This window comes from Suncus etruscus, chromosome 9 (assembly GCF_024139225.1).
Source record: "Suncus etruscus isolate mSunEtr1 chromosome 9, mSunEtr1.pri.cur, whole genome shotgun sequence".
NCBI lineage: Eukaryota > Metazoa > Chordata > Mammalia > Eulipotyphla > Soricidae > Suncus > Suncus etruscus.
In genome coordinates, this window is record NC_064856.1 from 64,180,635 (window position 1) to 64,198,209 (window position 17,575).

Consider the following 17,575-nt stretch of genomic DNA (forward strand, 5'->3'; position numbering starts at 1 on the left):
CTAGAGTTTAACTTCTCTGTGCCCTGCTAACTAGGGTTCATTTAGCCACCTCATTTTGTACACCCCAGACCATGGCTTATACAGATTTAGTCTTTGAAACTGCTATTCCTGTCATCTATTTCCATAGTTTTCAATCAAACCACCACCCAATAATCTTGTCTTTTTTTTCCTTGGGTTTATATGTTTTTTATACATATATCTGAATTTGCCCCAACCCTTTTAGATGTAGTTTAATTAACAAATATTTTTATTTTAATTAAATTCCTTTATTTTAGACACCGTGGCTTGCAAACTTAGTCATAATAGTTATTTCTGGCATTCATTGTTCAAACATCAATCCCACCACCAGTGTAACATTCCCTCCACCCAGTTTCCCAAGCTCCCCCAAGTCTGCCTTTGGACAGGTAGGAATAATTTACTTAATATTTCTCAATAAATCTAAATGATAATGCAATTATAGAAAAAACTATTAAATAAAAAGTTGTGAAAATTATCATATCTTAATATGGGGTCATAATGTCATTATCTGAAGGTTTACTAAACTGTTTAGTGCTAGTTGAGCATTCTGTTGTTGGTTTTGTTTGTTGGACTTATGGGAGCTTCTATGATAATTTCACATCTAATATGGTGTGTTCCTACTGGAAATTCAGTATTAAAATTATGGGGATGTTGCTCAGTCTCATAAGTGGTTACATAATTCAGGACTTTGAAAATCTGTGGAGCTGAGCTGATGAGCTCATATGGCAACAGCACTGGTTTATGGGCAAGGCTGCTGAGATTTATGGAAGTACGGAGGTGGAGGAGGGTGGCCTACCCTACCTCCAACCATAGGGATGTCAATCACAAAACTGGGATACCTGCAGTTTTTGACAACTAGGAGTCTATAGAGATAAATGGAAAGGCGGAGAGCTGCACCACTGGCATGGTAGCAATTGGGTCCGTGTGTTCAGCTGCCAGGGCTTCAACAGAGTAGGTGACTTGTCCCAACTGCATCTCAAGGGGCCCCAGTGTGATCAGCTATCAGGACAATATGTCCATGAGTTTTTTTTCTGCTACTTTTGTCTCTCTTTTGAAAATTAGATGATACTATGGCATTGGCCACTTTGGCAGGCATGGTGGTCTGCTCTGGATCATGAGAAATGTGGCTGCCAGGACTTGGGAAGATAAAGATCCTGGTCTGGCTCCAACCCTTCCTCGGAGATGTCAGCCACAAAACCAGCATACCTGGAGTTTTTGGTGACTAGGAGTTTCTGTAGAGATTAATAAAAAAAAACAAAACAAAACAAAAAAAAACAAAACATGGTGAAGCTGTGTAATTGGTGTGGCTGCAATTTGTAGGGCAATTAACTAATATTTTTAAATTCATTCTAATTGCCATTGCCTAGTCATTGCTTCATGAACTTCATGATATTTTTTGTCTCAGAATATCACCAAGAGATTGGGAATGTCAGTACAACTAATTTAGAGTGGAAGAAAGAAGGTTAAGAATAATTAACTGACATTCAATATAGAGTTTCGGATTGACTATCAGGGGTCCTCAAACTTTTTAAACAGGGGGCCAGTTCACTGTCCCTCAGACCATTGGAGGGTCTGACTATAGTAAAAACAAAACTTAGGAACGAATTCTTATGCACACTGCATATATCTTATTTTGCAATGAAGAAACAAAACAGATACAAATACAATATGTGGCCCGCGGGCCATAGTTTGAGGACCATTGGTAGATGTTCACCTAATTCCTAAACCTGTTCTAACTACTCCAGCTAACTTCCTTTTAGGAACAAATGAATTCTTCCCTATTTCTGACTCACACCTCTGATCCTATTTCCACCCGTAAATCAGTCCCTGCACACCTCATTCTGGAGCTTTTAGTGGGTCTATTTGATTGTCTCATTTTGAGTCTTCTATGCCTAGAAGTGGGTCTTGGATGTGGTACATGTAAGTGAATAATATCTAAACATCTGTACCACTGTAATTCATCCTTGAATCCAAGAGCCTTCACTCATCTGCATCCATAATCTTGGATTAACTCATTTAGCCTCTACATTTTCTCATGTGAAAAATAGAAATTATGATTTTCTTTTTTTTTTCAAAAGCTTCCAATTTTGTGTACTTAATGATCTAATGTAGTTCACCTACATAATGGTTCAGTGCACATTAATTACTGTTATTTGATTCTTTCCAGAAAGAAACACCCATGTTTTCTCAGTTCCTGGTGTTCTTTAAACTAATGAACATTTAGCATCTTCTATGACTTTATCCTGGCTTTTTTCTCTGTCTTCTTTTTTTGTTTGTCTTCCAACTGCTCAACAAAGAGGGATCTGCTTGAAACCTCAGCAAGATATAAGAAGTATGTCAGGATGACCTGAACTGAAACGCCAGTGTTGCCTCTCTCTCTAGCTCTATGTACTTGGATCATAGAACCTTTAACATATCTGGACCTCAGTCTCCCTGTCTGTAATATGAGAATGAGGTTGCAGTGGGTGTTATACCTAAGGAAAGGATTATACCTAATAACTAATCACCATTATCTCTTGTCAGTTTGCTAATATTCCTGCTCCCACCACTGTGCCCATTCTCCTGTTGGGAGTATTCCCTTGATTTTCCACCTCCTTTGGATTTATCTTTGGATTCTCATTGTGCTTTATTTTTTCTAATATGCTGAGTCTTTTGTTTTGTACAGTCTCACAAAGCTTTCATGATTCTTTCCAAAGTTAGTCCAATTAAATTAGCACAACTCTGAAATAAAGCAGCCCAGTAACTGCCATCTCTATTTTTAAACACTTCAGCCCAGTAATACTGAATGATTGATTCACGATCACTAATGAAGACCAAGAGCCCAGTCTTCTGGCTCTTGATCTGTAGCATCCATTACTGAGCTTACCTGACATCATTGCCCTTTTTAATATAGTAATTGCCTTTTTTTTTTCTCCATGGGTCCTGCCTTCCCTTTTCTCTTGCAGGCTGAAATGGTCCCTTCTGCAACCTAATGTTCTACAGATATCTGTTGTGCAGTTGATGGTTTAGATGTATTAACATTTGAATGACTGGAATGTGGCAAGATTATTATAGAAAAATGTACTGACTAGGAGGATGAATTGATACAGTGACATTTAATTTAAGAGTAAGAGACCACAGGAAAGCTCTTGAGGCAGTACTTCTCCGCACTTGTGAATTTGGACTTTGATTCCTTAGATTTGGGAAATATATAGTTAGCTAGTTCATTCCCCCATTCTCTGATATTATTTCTGTAATAACCCTGACCATTCTGGGCTGTAATTAATCTGCTCATCTGTTTCCCAACCCCCCAAACTGTGAGTACTTATAGGACAAGCTCCATATCTAATCCCTATTGGTGTTTAGGGCCTGCCACTGTGTCATATAGTTAACGAAAGTTGAATGAACAAACTAGAAAGATGCATTTAGGTTCATCTTCTAAACCTCCTGTGACTATTCTTGTGCCTTTTTCTATATTGTATAACTTATTAGCTCCTATAATGAATTATAATAATTTTTATTTTTATATTAGGCCATTTTTATATATTTTATTTATGGAAACTCCCAAACACTCAAATAAGAAAATTATAATTATTGAATGCCTATTGTATAATAGTAGAGATTTCACATCTATTACCTCATACATATTTAAATTTAATTCTTGTAACAGGTTGATAAAATAGACAATTTCATCTTTGAACTACAAAGGGAGCAGATAGTCAGGGACAAAAAGTAATTGGGAATTGATCAAGTTTACTCAGCTACTAAGAGATAATGCTAGGATTTGACTCTGGCTGTTATTTTGCAGGCCAGTGCCTTTCTTTTGTTATTGTGATTTGATGTTTATTTCGTAAACCACATGCTGGAAAGCTGAGTGCATTAGCCCAGTAGGTGTCAAGAACTCTGCTGAACTGACACTTGAATTTAATCACATTGGCTCAAAGCTGTGAAATTCTGCTCCCAAATGATACAAGGGAGTATCACATCACCTTCCTATTTGGTTGTTTTGATGATGCCTTGGGAATATTGTACTAAGCATTCATACTGTATCAAAGACAGTAGACACTAAGAATACAGCACTGAAAACATACCTTTTCAGGGAGCTTACAGTCTAGTAAAACTAAAATGGAACTATCATGATAAATGTAATCTAGTATAGGAAGACAGGGAGCAACATCATAGATGGGTCTAGGATGATCCTGGGAAGAATGTAAATTTGTTACAAAGAAATACTAAGAATTGACCTGCACAGAGAGAACTACATGTCTTAACCAGGGATGCAGTATTTGCAGGTAAGATGGGTCTGTGACAGAAGATATTTCAAAAGAACATATTGAAACAGAGAGACAGAGGGAACAGACACATGGAATCTGGTTTCCCATCATTAGCCAAGGGTCACAACCATCTCCCAGGCCTTCTCCCATTCTGAGCTTATATGGCAGTTTTTTCCTCATTCTGGAAGTAAATTAAAGAAATAGTTCAGAACATCACCACCTATCTTCACTAGAAACAAGCACAAAGTTTGCCCTTTTTTGATGTGACAAAGCAATGATCCAGCCTTTGGGCAAAGTCTCTGGTGATAGCTTCTGCCTGGGTTGGAACATGGCTGCTGTCAACAGATGAGGAGGGTTATTTTCTACTTTTATTTTTTAATGTATACCTAGAGAGGTTGGCTGATATATAAACAAGCTCTACTCAGAGCCATTTTTTTTTAAGTAAGAGTACCCACTTGGGTTGCCAAGCAGCAGTAAATAGCAGAATCTTGTTGCCTTCACCTACTCCAGGTTTTCCTCTTCATTATGCCTGAAAATATTTGCAAATTGAGATTTAGTAAAATCAACCATCAAATGCCTGACAACTAAGTCAACCCTATGTAAAACTATATGCTGCTTAGTAATAAATAGATACACATATATTTTTATCACAAATAAAAACAAATCCGGTGTAAATATTTATGTTGAGTCTCTGTTCATTCCTTTCTTTCCTGAAAACTCTGAACTCTTTTAGTGTCATTATTTCTTAGTCCTACCCATATCTTACCCCATTTATTTCATCCATAAGTGCTTCCTTGCATTCCACATGATCCCTGTCACTCACTATAGATGTATTGTTTCCATGTATCCCCATGGTCTCCCTCGCTCTTTTAAAATCAAATACCATAATGTCACTTCCCTGCTCAGGACCCTACAGTTCTTTCAGATCCTTTCAAATGACATCCAGTCTCTTGAAGCATGCAGAGCAAGGCCATCCATGAGCAAGCTCCCTCCCACTGCTCTGTCAGCCTTCCATAGCTTTCCTTTGACAGCTTGTATTTTAGAAATGCTAAGTGACTTACAACTCCCCAAATACACAATGTTATTTAACATGCGTCTCCAGAAACAGTCCTGTCTCTTCTCTAGAATGGGTCTGAACAGCCTTGAAAATTTTCTTAGCTTTTCCCTTTTCTGAGATCCTCCCAGATAGAAGCTCTTGGCTGCCTCTGTGTCTTGTTCAGATATTTCCTATCTTTTCTGGCTATTCTCATAACTACTTGCTTAAGTGGGCTGTGCTATTTATGACATAGTAGCATTGGACTAACACCCTTATTGGTTTGTCTAGTTACACCTCTCTAGCATTTCTGTTTTAGTTGAGTTATAGTGATGGGGGGCAGAGAGATAGCATGGAGGTAAGGCATTTGCCTTGCATGCAGAAGGACGGTGGTTTGAATCCAGGCATTCCATATGGTCCCCCGAGCCTGCCAGGAGTGATTTCTGAGTGTAGAGCCAGGAGTAATTCCTGAGCGCTGCTGGGTGTGACCCAAACCCCCCCCAAAAAAAGAGTTATAGTGATGACAAAACCTCATTGGTTTTTCCAGGTCGGGCCAATCATTGGTCTGCAATTATTGGTGGATCCCACTCCAAGAATTATGTACTTTGGGAGTACGGAGGCTATGCAAGTGAAGGTGTCAAACAAGTTGCAGAATTGGGCTCACCAGTGAAAATGGAAGAAGAAATTCGACAGCAGGTAAGAAAAACAAACACAGAATAACTTTAATCCAGAAATTCATTCGAAACATCATGAAATTTCTTTCTCAAAAACTTAAAATTTGGGGCCGGGAAGGTGGCACTAGAGGTAAGGTGTCTGCCTTGCAAGCGCTAGCGTAGGACGGACCGCAGTTCGATCCCCCGGTGTCCCATATGGTCCCCCCAAGCCAGGGGCAATTTCTGAGTGCATAGCCAGGAGTAACCCCTGAGCGTCAAACGGGTGTGGCCCAAAAGCCAAAAAACAAACAAACAAAAAAAAAACTTAAAATTTGTAGTTCAATGTGTTATAAAATTGGTACTAAAGAACCTCTAAACTGTTTCCTGAGTTGGGAAGGTTGTGTTGAGTAGAAGACAAAGACACCAATGCCTTTCTTTTTGTCTCTAATTTTCCCTGATTGTGTTTTCTTCAAGTTGTTCTAAATGCTGGTACTTTGGTCACACTGTTGATAGGTTGAAAATGGATGCATGAGCCATTCAGACACAGAATATGTCTTTTAGAAAAGCATATATTGTTTGACATATTTTCCTACCCTGCACACCTGAAATTAGCTTCTGTATCATATAATCTATATCTCCCAACTGATCAGTATTTAACTGTGGGTACTACACGTGAGTTAAAAGACTCACTGAGCAAGTCTCAGGGCTTGTCAATTTTTAGATTCTGGACTTTTACTTTGTTTATGTTTTGAGGTCACACCTGTTGGTGCTCAGGTCTTACACCTGGCTCTGCACTCAGATCACTCCTTGTGGATTTGAGGGATCCTATGTGGTTGTGGAAATCAAATCTGGATTGGAGGCATGCAAAGTAACTGCCCTCTGTACTATCTCTCTTATCTCTGGACTTTTACTTTTAGATATCACATCCAAAATCAGAGGACAGTGTTATTATCCCAATTTTACAAATAAAGAAACTGAAGCACAGTTGGAAAATATCAGAGCTTGAACTCAACTGAGTCTGCCCCCAAATTTTGTGCATAGTATCAAATATATAATTTGTAGGTCTTACAAAGGTGGTAAGTGTTGAAAGGTGATTACAGCAAGGGATCTTAAAAGCCAGCACAGGTTGTAGTTCATAGGTCATCATGCATCATTGCTTTCCCTGTCCCTGGGGAGAAAACCCTCTAGCCAAATGGAAATAAGCCCTATTTTCAGAGATCTACTAGCAAAGTCTCAAGCCTCTCAACTCCTTGGGAAATTCAGTTGAATTTCAGTGAGTTCAGGGTCCCTTCATTTCCAAACAATTCATGTTTCTGAATATTTGTCACTGCAAGCACATAATTTATCATATTTTTCTTTAAGTCAAGTAAGAAACAACATAAAAAGGAACAATAATATGCATTCACTTAGAATATAAAAGTGTCCTCTGAGTGACTGGGTTCTTGTTTGAACACATTTACAAACTCACACAGTGTTCTCAGCTCCTTATGCCTTATATTCTACCAATTGCTATATCAAAGAGCCTGAGTCAACCACAATGAAAATAAAAAGTCTTTTTTTCCCCCAAGAAATACATGCTCATGCTTACTAGAATTCTCTTATTATAGACTAATCACTCATTGCAAGTTTCAAGGACATTAAAAAAAACACACACAGTAGATATGGTTAGAGGTAAATCTTATGCTAATGGCCTTCAAATACAAGTGAACAAAAATAATAACCCCCATTAGTGGTGGAAATTATAATAATAATGAGTATAACTTTTAATGTTTCTATGACTCTAAAACTCCAGGAAAACTAATGAAAAATTGCAGCAGCTTTGTTGACCATAGTGGATGAAGAGTGGGAGGAAGGAGACATGCATTCTTCTTAGATAAAAAACATTAACAAAAGTATTCTGATAGCCAGTAGGAGTGTAGGCTAGAAATTATAAGCCAGGTCTATCTTTTCCTGGAGATAAGCAAAAGAGAAGGCAAAAAAAACTGTAGATAAAGAATTAGAAAATTATGGGGCTGGAACAATAGCACAGTTTGTAGGGCATTTGTCTTGCACATGGCTGACCCAGGTTTGATCCCTTGCATCCCATGTGGCCCCCATGCTTGCCAGGGATAATTTCTGAGTGCATAACCAGGAGTAACTCTAAAGTTACTGCATGTGCCCCCCCAAAAAAACAAGACAAACAAAAAGGAATTAGAGAAATAGTACAATGGTTAGACATTTGCCTTGCATGTGACTGATGCCAATTCAATTCCCAGAATCATATGGTTCCCCAAGCACCTCCAGAGATGCCAGGCATAGCCCCTGAGCACCACTAACCAAATAATAGTGCCTGAGCACAGATCCACCAGGAACAGCCCCTGATCACATATGGATATAATCCTAAAGAAGAGTAATAGAAAATCGACTTGTAGGTTGAACTGAGAACTTAAAAGTAAACGAAAGTTTACTTTAAAAAAGTAAACTGAATCTGAAAAATATCATATCCTGCCTTGTAGGTTGAACTGATAACTAAAAGTAAACTAATATGTCTGAAAACATCACATTTCACCAGACCATTGTTATTCCATATCACTTATATATATGTATATATGTATTCTATTATATATGTTATATATATATATACATATATATATTTTGTGGGCTAGGTCTCTAGTTCTCTACTGGATGCTGGCCTCAAAATGGTCCCACATACACTATTATTTATGTAGAAATCAAAGCACCTTCTTGATTCTAGCTCAAACTAATGCCATCTCTTATATTCATACAATTCATTCTCTCCATAATCACTACCCTGTCACTTTCATGTCTTGCTAAATTGTAGTACTAGTTTCCTGATCTCCTGCTCTTCAGTCCTCATTATATTATCAAGACTATTGAAGGGCAACTTTGAAAAATATAATTTGGAATTGGCTATTCAACCAATTAAGATATTTAATGTCTCCTACTGATCCTAAAATAAAGTTCCTTATCATAGGGGAAACACCTCCCTACTTGGTCTTGCCTTGGTCTACCCATCTCATTTCTTGCTATAGTCTAAACTTTGCCCATGAGGAACCTCCTCAGTATCCCCAAAGAACAAGTCATCCTGTTTGGGGACTTGAATTGTTTGCTTATCAGCAGCAGTTGTTCTCTGTCCTGTATGCTCAAGTTGTGGGTCTCCTCAAGGGAACATCATATTTTCAATTTTAGCCACACCGACTTTTATGGCACCTATCAGTGTGCAGGTATCCCCTGATATCTGTGTTAATGGGAACTCTGTGTGGGGAGTGGGGGTGCAGCTAAGGAATAAAGAGCCAGTTTTTGTTTCTTCAAGGTTACCTTTCACCTTGCAAGTTTCCTTTTTGCTCTCCCAAGGAAACAAATGGAGGTTTTCTCTTTCACTGATCATACTCAGAGCTCTGAATCAAAATACCCAACTTAACCCAGAAGTGCCTTCCCACATATATTTCACCAGCTCAAGTTCTCCCCCACCTCTCCCCACAAAACTCTAAATTTCCTTTCTTGCTCCTAGAGACCATATTCTGGTCCCTGGCTTGGAAAGATCTCTAGGCACCAGCTTCTGCTCACTGTTCTTTTTTTTTTCTTCTTTTAATTATATTAATTTATTTTAGATACTGTGGTTTACATATCTACTCATAATACAGTTATTTCTGGCATTCAATGTTCCAACATTAATCCCACCACCAATATATCATTCCCTTCACCCACTGACCCCAGTTTCTCAACCTCTCCTGTCTGCCCCTTGGCAGGTATGAATAATTTACTTAATATTGCTCAGTATAAATACATGCTAATGGAATTATAGAAAAACTTCGTTAAAGGAAAATTTGCAAAAAATTGTCATCTCACAATGGAATCATTATGTCATTGTCTGAAGGTGTGCTAAACTGTTTAGTGCTAGTTGAGCATTCTATTGTCGGTTTTGTTTGCTGAGCTTATGTGGCTTTTATAATTTCACATCTAATATGGTTTATTCCTACTGGGAAGTCATTATTAAAATTATAAGATGTTGTGCAGCCTCATAAGTGGCCACGCAATCCAGGACTTTGAATCTGTGGAGCTGGGCTGATGAGCTCATATAACAACAATTGTGATTCATGGGTGTGGCTGCTAGAACTTCTGCAAGTACAGAATCTTGAGGTGGAACTATCTGTTCCAAATTGTCCCAAGAGCTGTTAGCCACAAAACTGGCATATCTAGAGTTTTTGGCAGCTAAGAGTCTGCAGAAATTAGTGGAAAAGTGAGGCTGGTATGTCCATGAGTTTGTTTTTCCGTTGTTGTAGTTGTTGTTGTTTTGGTTTTTCGGGCCACACCCGTTTGATGCTCAGGGATTACTCCTGGCTAAGCGCTCAGAAATCGCCCCTGGCTTGGGGGGACCATATGGGACGCCGGGGAATTGAACCGTGGTCCTACCTTGGCTAGTGCTTGCAAGGCAGACACCTTACCTCTAGCGCCACCTCGCCAGCCCCATCCAAGAGTTTTTGCTGCTAGTTTTTCCTCTATTTCAAGAGTTACATGAGTAACGTTGACTGCTTTTCCCACTCTTCTTACATAGACTTTTCTCCCTCATTTTCAGTATCTGGTAATTTATTAAACTCAGTTATACCTTTTGGGAGACCTCCCCCCTAGTGGTACTCCGGAAACACTAGGCCCCTTTCCTGAATTATTTACTCTGACAACCAGCCAACAGTTTAATGTGAGGGCTTAAGGATATGGTGCTACTCTTGCCTTTGATGCCAGAGATAACTCAGGCCACTCCAGCAATACATAGCCCCCCCCCCCCCCGGGTGCACTTGTGAATCGCAAGGTGCCAGGAAATCAACCAGGGTCAGCTGCATATAAGACAAGTACCTTAATCTCTGAGTTTCATATATTTTAAAGTTATATTCATATATTTAAAGTTATATATTCTCTGGCCTGAGTTTAAAATATTTTAAAGTTATATTCTGTGTAGGTTTTGTGTGTGTGTTGGGTTCTTATGTAAAAGGGTGGAGAGGACTTCCTGCATTAGCTCCGTCTTTCATGTTTCCAAATTTACCCAATACCTATAATACGAGAGTACCTCATATAGTAGGTGCTCAAAAAATACATTAATTATATCAGTTGGCAAATGAGTTATGATTTTTTACATAAAACCATGAACTGTGAATGGCCACTCTCTCATGAAAAATATACTAGAAAAACAAACCAGCTTTTATTCCTCTGAATTCAAGACTTCTCTGAGTGTGGAGGTCAAATAAGAATGCACCCTGTTCTAGGCATTGATCACTTCATCTTCAGGGGTCCTGGTTTTGGCAGATTACTTAGACCAGACTGCAGGGTTCTCCCATCACCTGTGGCACAAGAATCAATAAGCAAGCAGGAGCTCTTTTTCTTCAAAAAGTTGAAACACATTAGAAGGCTCTAAAAAAACTGGCAGAAAGGATTTGAGGATTATCGTTTCTCATCTCCTTGAAGTTTTTGGAGCTAGCATATGCTTATCAGACTTTCATTTTCTCTGAAATTTTTTAAAGTTTTTTTCACAATTGGTTTTATTTTTTTTTCCCTAGGACTTTTATTTTTATTTATTTTTTAAATAATATCTTTATTTAAGCACCATGATTACAAACATATTTGTAGTTGGATTTCAGTCATAAAAAGAACTTTTGATCTCTCTTTTTTTATTAAAATCATTGATTTATTTTATGTTCTTATGCCATGCTACCTCATCTGGTTAAGAAAATAAGCACATGCTTTCTTTCATTTATAGCAATTGGTATGTATAATAGGTAACAAAAAGTATGCTCTCTTATGGACTATCTATTACCTACCGTATAATAGATAAAACCATTGTCTCTGAGTCAAGATTCCCCAAGTTTAAAATCCCAATTCTGTTACTTGTGACTTTTGTCAAGTTCCACAATTCCTCTGTGCTTTGCTTTCCTCTTCTGTGTCATGAGGCTGGTATGATAGACACCTTTACAGAGTTGCCATAAGTACAAAGTAAGCTGGTACATATCGAGTGCCTGGAATAGAGTCTGCCTCTAACTGCTGCCTGGCCTTACTGTGCCTGCACATGTTTCTTCATCAGTTAAAGGAATCTTTTGTCTTAAGACTTATAAACACCTGAAGGAAGCTCAGAAAAAAATCAGGGATTCTAGTTTTTCAGTAGCATGAAATCATCCTCAGCCTGAGAATGGCTGCTTGATGACCCAAGTTCCTTACCATTTCCTCAGACTCTTCCTCTGTTGATTCCTCTTCCCATGTTCAATAGTGTCACCTCCTTCCAGAACATTTTAACTCTGTCCCAGAGTTTACCTTCAAAAATTTGAGAAGAATCGATCTCTCAAATAAACAACTAGCTTCTCTAAAACCCCATGCCCACCCTAGTCCTAATTTCTTTGCTTTTACTCCTCTCTTTCTTTGGACCAGTTTTGTATAAATGCTCACAGAAATTAGTTTAGTGCCACCTGCAGGCTAAGGCCTCCAGGCAACCAAGTACAGGGACACAAAATATAACAGCATACCCAGCCAGGATGTAGACATGTTCACAGGGAACCCAAACTAAGGAAGGAGATGACTGAGTAAAGTCTCTGGGTGGGAAACAAAAGGAATTCACTCAGACTAGTTGAAGAATGGAAGTTTAATATGGTTAGAAAGTTAAACTCAAGTGAACACTTACATTCAAAATCTAAGTCTTTTGAGGACTGTAACTTTTGAGCATCAACCTGAGATAATTAAAGCATTCCTCCCCACCTCACTCCTGCACTCTCAGAGTATCTCACAGTATTTTCTGTTCTCTCTTTTTGTCACTCTTTTCCACCCTTTGTCAATATACCTGATGGTTCTATTTAATAATGTTGCACATGGTTCCACATATGAGTCACACAATATTTGCTCTTAGCATCCCATAGCCAACTTATGTTTTGGTGACTCTTCCTTGAAATATGAGAAAGACAGGTTGATTTTTGGATTTGGTGCCACCTTGTACAGATACTGACCCTTAATCTAGTCATCCAAGTAAAGCATGACCCTGTGGGATGCTAGTTCAATCTAAAAAGAAAATTGAAAGTATAAAATAAACTGATTGACGATTCTAAGCAGCAGTGAATTGTCAAGAACTGGATTGAGCAAAAAAACTCCAGCCAAAAGGCTAGAATTCAAGGCAGGTTGTTGGTTCTTCAAGAGGGGACAAACTGTGAAGAACAGAATACTCAGTAGAAAATATGGGATGAGGAATTAGGGAGAGGGGAGAAGTTTAGCAGAACCCCAGAAACAACCCTACACCAAACAGGACAAAAAGGTTAAGACTATAGGCTAGCTTAGCTATTGTAATGAGCCCAGGAGACATTGCTAGATGGAATCATAAGAAAGCAGTGTTCAGACAAAGGACAGAGAGTGGAGTACAAAACACAGTCAAGACCCCTTATTTGTTTTTGCCATCTGCCATCTTATATTGTTCCTTAAGAACCATGAAAATAGTACAAAGCAGGTTGGCAAACTTCAATATTTCTGTTTCTGACCTCTAAGAGATTTAGAGACTTTTTTTGCAAATGGTGTTAATGAGAACTACTACTAAATTTGTTTATATTTTAAATGTTACACATACTGCATCTGACTTGGCATATGAGCCCATTATTGCTCTAGTGGTGTTACAAAAAGTAAAATGTGAAGGATTTGTAATGCCCTTTCCTGTTCCCTGATAATAATATCCTTTGATTTTATTGGGTATGAAAGCAATGTAAAAACCAGGAAACTGCTACATAAAAGCTAGAGAAAGAAGAGTGGGGAAAATAGAGACCTCAGAAAAGGAGTGAAGCCAGGAAGCTGGACAATGTTTGAATTAAAGGAGAGATAAGAGACATATTTGAGCAGCTGCCATTGAAGTATCAGGGAAAGGAAGAAAGAAAGGGACTACTAACAGATTTGACTTCTCAAAGCAAGGCATCCAAAAAAGTTTTAGAAGTTTACTTTATAGAAGACTGTTTTATAGTTTACCCTCTGTTGTATTTCCCAGAAATGAAGTAAAGATCTTCAGTAGGTTTTAAGGCTTCTTGGAGTTGCACTAAGGGTAATTTTTTTGTGTGTGGGACATGACCCTGCTACACAAGGTCCCCAGGGATGTCCTTACCTCCAATTTTCCTCCAATCCCCTTCAAGGATTAATTTCTATAAAAGTGTACTCTAATGGTTGTTATGAAATAAGGGGAATTTAAAACAAGAAGAAGGAAAGGACTTCAATGAAGATTCCCATCCCCAGATATTTGATACAGAAATTAAAACATCATCTGAAAGGTATGATTTAATGTCCTATGAAGCCTCTTATTTGCATTCAGTTGAGTCTTCAAACAAACTCAGATCACAGTGGAACAAGCAGCCAAAGTAATTCAACATGCCTATTCTTTAGGAATAGGAAGACTGGAGCAGGCTGCCTTTGCTGAAGGAGGCAGGGCTGCCTTTAGTAGCAATTCCCAATCTCAGCAGTTTTACACTGAAGCATCATTTGATTTTTTTTTTCCTTCTGAGAATATCTCTATGAAAGAAATGTGGGACAGTCTTATTCAAGACTTACATATTATTTAACTCATTAAGAATCTATTTTTACAGCCAGATATTATACTCAGAAGGCACATTTAAATGGAGAACAATTAAACTACAAGATTGAGAGGACAGTTTGTTAATGTCTATAAAAATGTATACTTTATTTTTGCAAAAAAGCATATATTTACCCTCTTCACCATTTTTAAAATCTCAGCAGTGTTAGACTATTCATTTTATAGAAGAATTTTCTTCATACTTTGACATAGTAATTTTATATTCAGGACTTTGCCTTGTAGCAAAAGTAAATGAGAAAGGATATTCATTATAATATTGTTTATAAAAAGCAAAAGCTTTATCAAAAGTGAATGTATTCTTTTTTGTGAAGCAAAATTTTATTTTATTATTTTTTAATTAAATAATTTTTATTTTGGCCAAAGTAAATTACAAATCTTTCACAATAATATTTCAGGTCCATAGTGACATTGAATCAGGGGTATCCACTCCTAGGAATATACCCTAGGAACACAAAAATACAATACAAAAACCCCTTCCTTACACCTATATTCATTGCAGCACTATTTACCATAGCAAGACTCTGGAAACAACCAAAATGCCCTTCAACAGACGAATGGCTAAAGAAACTGTGGTACATATACACAATGGAATATTATGCAGCTGTCAGGAGAGATGAAGTCATGAAATTTTCCTATACATGGATGTACACGGAATCTATTATGCTGAGTGAAATAAGTCAGAGAGAGAGAAAAACGTAGAATGGTCTCACTCATCTATGGGTTTTAAGAAAAATGAAAGACATTCTTGCAATAATAATTTTCAGACACAAAAGAGAAAAGAGCTGGAAGTTCCAGCTCACCTCAGGAAGCTCACCACAAAGAGTGATGAGTTTAGTTAGAGAAATAACTACATTTTGAACTGTCCTAATAATGAGAATGTATGATGGAAATGGAGAGCCTGTTTAGAGTACAGGCGGGGGTCGGGTGGGGAGGAGGGAGACTTGGGACATTGGTGATGGGAATGTTGCACTGGTGATGGGTGGTGTTCTTTACATGACTGAAACCCAAACACAATCATGTCTGTAATCAAGGTGTTTAAATAAAAAAAATAAAAAAAAGAATCAGGGGTATTCCCACCACCAGTGTTGTCCTTTCTCCACCCCTGTTCCCAGCATGTATCTCATATCCCCCTCCTTTACCCCCAGGGGTGGTAGTATAAGTGGTTTCCTCTGTGTCTAGCTTGTTGTAGATTGGGTTTCGATTTTGTTGTCGTTGGCTTTGGATTTGGTGTTTAAGTCTGATCTTTTTTATTTCTACTCATGCTCATACAACTGTTTGGTCTTGGCACCCTCCATTATTTCCCTCTCAATTTGTGAAGCAGAACAAGATGGTTCAAGTTATGTGGTTCTGTTTGGAGGAAAGCAAAAAAAGGCAAAAAAAAAAAAAGGGGGGGGTGGATATATTAAAACTCAACTACAATTATGCTTGTAATCATGGTGCTTAAATAAAGATTTTATATATTAAAATACAATTTTTGGCTGCTTTTAAATACCAGACAGCTATTAGAAGGAATAGGAAATCTGAATGTTCTGCTATAGAAGGTTCCTTGGGAATGTTTTTAGATGGGAAAAGGAGAGGGTGCACCTAGCTTATCATTGTAGACAAAGAAGTGGGTAAAGTGACATGATCTTGGTGTAAATAGAACAACTATATCTTAAAACATCTCTCATGTCCCTGGATCTAACTATAATAGTAGGGTCAGAACTGGATGTCATGTTAACTTTTCACCATATATATTTTGATATATCTAATACATAGACATATTACCTCAGAAAGTGTCATTGAAAAGGATAGAAAAAATTTAGTATGCAACTGAATATTACATGGGCCAACTCAATGAAGTAAATGAGCACATGATTTGTATGTGGAAGGCAATGTTCTAGCCCTGGCACCACATAGTCACCCAAACACTGCTAGAAATGATTTCTAAGTACTTTTAGGAATAGCCCTGAATGTCACTTGGTATGCATCGCCGAAACAAAACTAAACAAACTGAATGTTGATACAAAAAGGACAATATTTCACTAGAGATCGAACTCTCATGTTTGTCAAACAAATTGTTTTTGTTTCTATTTTTGTTTTGCCATCAAGCCAACAATGGGTCCCTTAAATATTTTTAAGTAAGGACATAAAAACATTAGAGGAAAACAAGAGAAAAATCATTTCATAATATCAAATAAATTCCCTTCCAACTGTATCACTAAAGTCAAAAAAGATAAAGTAATCTAAAATACTTTAAAATGTGGAAAGTATTATCTTAAATATACATAATATAAAGGGAAAGGAGTGTGTCTATTCTATATAATAGAGAAAAGGCTAATTTTTAAGACGTTTAAGACGTTTAAGTCTCCATCTAACACCATGCACAAAGGTCAAATCCAAATGAATTAAAGACCTGGATATCAGATCCGAAATCATCAGGTATATTGGACAACATGTAGGTAAAACACTTCATGACATTGAAACTAAAGGCATCTTCAAGGCAGAAACAGCACTCTTTAGACAAGTAAAAACAGAGATAAACACATGGGACTGTATTAAGATGAGAAGCTTCTGCACCTCAAAGGAAATAGTGCCTAGGATACAAAAGCCACCCACAGATTGGGAGAAACTATACACCCAATACCTGTCAGACAAGGGCTAATATATAAGATATACAAGTTACTGACAGAAATTACAAAAAAAAAAAATCTAACCCCATGAAAAAATGGGGAGAAGAAATGAACAGACACCATAAAGACTGGCACACATCACAAAGATCAAGAACAATAAGTGCTGGTGGGGATGTGGGGAGAAAGGAACTCTCATTTACTGCTGGTGGGAATGCTGTCTAGTCCAGCCCTTATGGAAAACAATATGGAGATTCCTCAAAAAACTGGAAATTGAACTCCCATATAATCCAGCTATACCACTCCTAGGGATATATCCTAGGAACACAAAAATGAAATACAAAAATCCCTTCTTCACACCAAGATGGCCTTCAAGAGAAACTGTGGTACATAAACACAATGAAATATGATGTAGC

General features: G+C 37.8%; 1 protein-coding gene across 2 annotated transcripts in view; it reads left to right on the forward strand.

Annotated features, from left to right (window-relative positions):
- The window catches only part of SPON1 (spondin 1), a 341,451-nt gene that overhangs the window by 202,168 nt on the left and 121,708 nt on the right, over positions 1-17,575 (forward strand). For both annotated transcript variants that reach the window (XR_007498919.1, XM_049781005.1), the window contains exon 6: positions 5,852-6,000. Coding sequence is in view for 1 of the 2 variants with exons in the window: in XM_049781005.1 (XP_049636962.1) it covers positions 5,852-6,000 (149 nt within the window). In the remaining variant the exon portion in view is untranslated. The remainder of the gene's footprint in view (positions 1-5,851; positions 6,001-17,575) is intronic.